Genomic DNA, 2,529 nt, shown 5'->3' with positions numbered 1-2,529 from the left:
ACAGGGTCTGCGACATCCACAAAGGAACGTACACACTTTGCAGCGCCAAAGTAAGCAATAATTATACAATATTAATAGTTTTGATAGTGAGAAAGAGATATGAACCGACTCAGTCAAAGCAGCCCTGGTGAACTATTGAAGTTTTCTGAGTATTCCAAAGATGGAAAAAGAACCTTACATATTAGAGTCACACAAGGGTCCAGGTTAGGTTTAAAGAGAGTCTTCTTTAAGATGCTATCCGCCAACCTTAGCTTTAGGCTACCAGACTACTGTAGGGTTAAGACAGAAATAGCTCTATTAAATTAGCGGTTCTACTCCAAAGTACAGTTTCATTCAAGGAGGGGTGAGCATTTACTCCGACAAATACTAACGTTGAGCTCGCAMACTGTGTGCTCAAACTCAGTCAATGGGTTTTTAACCTAACTAGATATAGTWTCGAGCCACTTCATTGTCAGACTCCTTTGCTTGCCTGATCATAGCAGAATTGCTACAAACTGCAGACCCGTTGAACTAGCAAGAGAGAGCATCCTTAACCCTAWCTCATCGAAATGGGAACGAGTTAGATCTCCGTTGTTATCTTGCGTCCTAGCTCCGGACCAACGATCCTATCATGCGCTTAGGTGTTGGCGACCACTGGACTCCTAGCGAAGTTGATCTTACCTCATTCGTAGGATTTCTTACTGGGCATTKCCCAGTTAGCATTCTTGCTGTAAAGTTAGAAATCCAGTCGTACGTAAATTGTCACAGTTATATAGAGGAAGATAAAGTGGAAACATCCAGGCAACTTCTCTTCAATTTTTCAGCATTTGCAAGACTGAGATTTAAGCATCTCGGCAGTCATACCTTCGACGAACCAGGAGGCTTTGCCGAAACTGGCACTGGCTCGTTTCATGASGATCTTTATGTGCAATTTTACAAGAATTCTACAGCGGACCGTCGTTATAAGCTGTCCAAATGTAATTCCAGTTAAGATCGGCCATTAACCTAACCTACACTTACTTATGATGCTCTTTTTATACTTAACATTCACCTTTTCCTTACAGCGCTCTTTTAAGGTCATCTTCAGCTCTTTCCCTTACACATACAACTCCAATGTGATAGACGCCAAAGTGCAGATCCACAACAGCAGCAGCGAAATGTACCTCTCAGTTGTCTTACAAGTCAATGAGGAGCTCGACGATGTGTATCTTAATTACAGCATTGCTTTGGATTTGGATGAGGCAAACTACACAGTACTAGCCAATCGTACACTAAATTTTTGTAAATTCCTTAAACAACATTCATTGGATTCCGTACTGCGTAACATATATGAAGATATACTGAAAGAAGGTAACTTTATCAAGAAATGTCCGATCGCTAAGGGCCTATACATGCTACGTGAATACCGCATCGATGAGGAGATGCTGCCCAGTTATGTGCCCGAAGCGAGCTTCTTTGTAGCGATGAAGATATCCAAGGCCAATGGGCAAGTGCTCTTCGATGGTAAGCTGTATGGGAAGATCGATAAATCGAAGGGTTTTAACAATCTGAAAATGTTCAGTTTGGGATAGTAGGAGGAGTGTTATAAATTGGCGATCGCACATTTTATRTAATGAAGTCAATAAATATATTTTTAATAAAGTTACAAACATTTCAAAATTTTTTCCCTAGAAGTCAATAGCACTTGAAGCTCAGATAATCTTGGTCACATTCGCTTGTGTAGTCATTAAATAGTTGACAGATCTCAGCGCAACGTCATTTATTTGCAAATTCAACACGATGTGTATAAGTAGGCTCATCCAAGTGGGCTGGCTGCTTGCATGCCTTCYTGTCGGCGGTCCTCGAGCGCTGGCAGTTTTGGGGATTTGTTGGGCCGCGCCTCAACCGCAACGCCGCCTTTGCRCTCGCTTGTCAACGTCATTGTCGCGCTTTAATATGCAMAGCAGCTGTCATCGTGCTTTGTTGTGCGTYCCCGTCGAACCGAACYCGCGCCGCGCCGTATACGACGTAATTCGCTTGTCACGTGACGACATTGTTCATCATCTGTGAAATTGTGTACGGTGCGTGCGATGGCGGCTTGATGCGACTTTCCGCGTTCCGCATTCATTTCGCTATTTGCTTTTCTTACAACTTTATAAAAAATTGTTTTTTTTTTTTCTGGAATGTGGTGTCACGCTGTCTGCCATTCCCGATTAATTATGACAATTGTGCAAAGCTGATAATGATGATAGGCATAAGGAACTCACTGCATTCTGAAGTGATTCAGCTCTACTAATGCTCTATACGACTGGAATGTAAGTTTTCACATTTGTTGAGAATTCTTCAATGGACGTGATGGAATCCTTAAGGAAGTGGATGCGTGACTGAAAAAATGCATGTGGAGGYGGGAATAATAATAAATTATGATTTTTATTATTAGTAGTTATTAGCAGCTGGAAGGTACGAGATCGCACTACATACCTTTTTCGAAACWCTGACGAACATATCTGACGGAAAACAAGAAGAAGCTTTATCTTCCACTAGATATAAAAAGATCCTTATCTTGATTTT

The 2,529-nt window shown here is 41.5% G+C and overlaps 1 protein-coding gene across 1 annotated transcript; it reads left to right on the top strand.

Moving 5' to 3' along the window:
- The first annotated feature begins 610 nt into the window (after window positions 1-610).
- Window positions 611-1,550, top strand: LOC108967575. Its single transcript, XM_018931097.1, has 2 exons — window positions 611-667; window positions 1,044-1,550. The coding sequence occupies exons 1-2, from the start codon at window positions 611-613 to the stop codon at window positions 1,548-1,550; spliced, it is 564 nt and encodes a 187-aa protein (XP_018786642.1).
- Window positions 1,551-2,529: the final 979 nt, after the last annotated feature.

This window comes from Bactrocera latifrons, unplaced genomic scaffold (genome assembly GCF_001853355.1).
Source record: "Bactrocera latifrons isolate USDA-ARS-PBARC rearing strain unplaced genomic scaffold, ASM185335v1 scaffold_190, whole genome shotgun sequence".
Classification (NCBI taxonomy): Eukaryota; Metazoa; Arthropoda; class Insecta; order Diptera; family Tephritidae; genus Bactrocera; species Bactrocera latifrons.
Note: the sequence above shows the minus strand (reverse complement) of the source record. Positions and strands in the feature narration are given on the sequence as shown.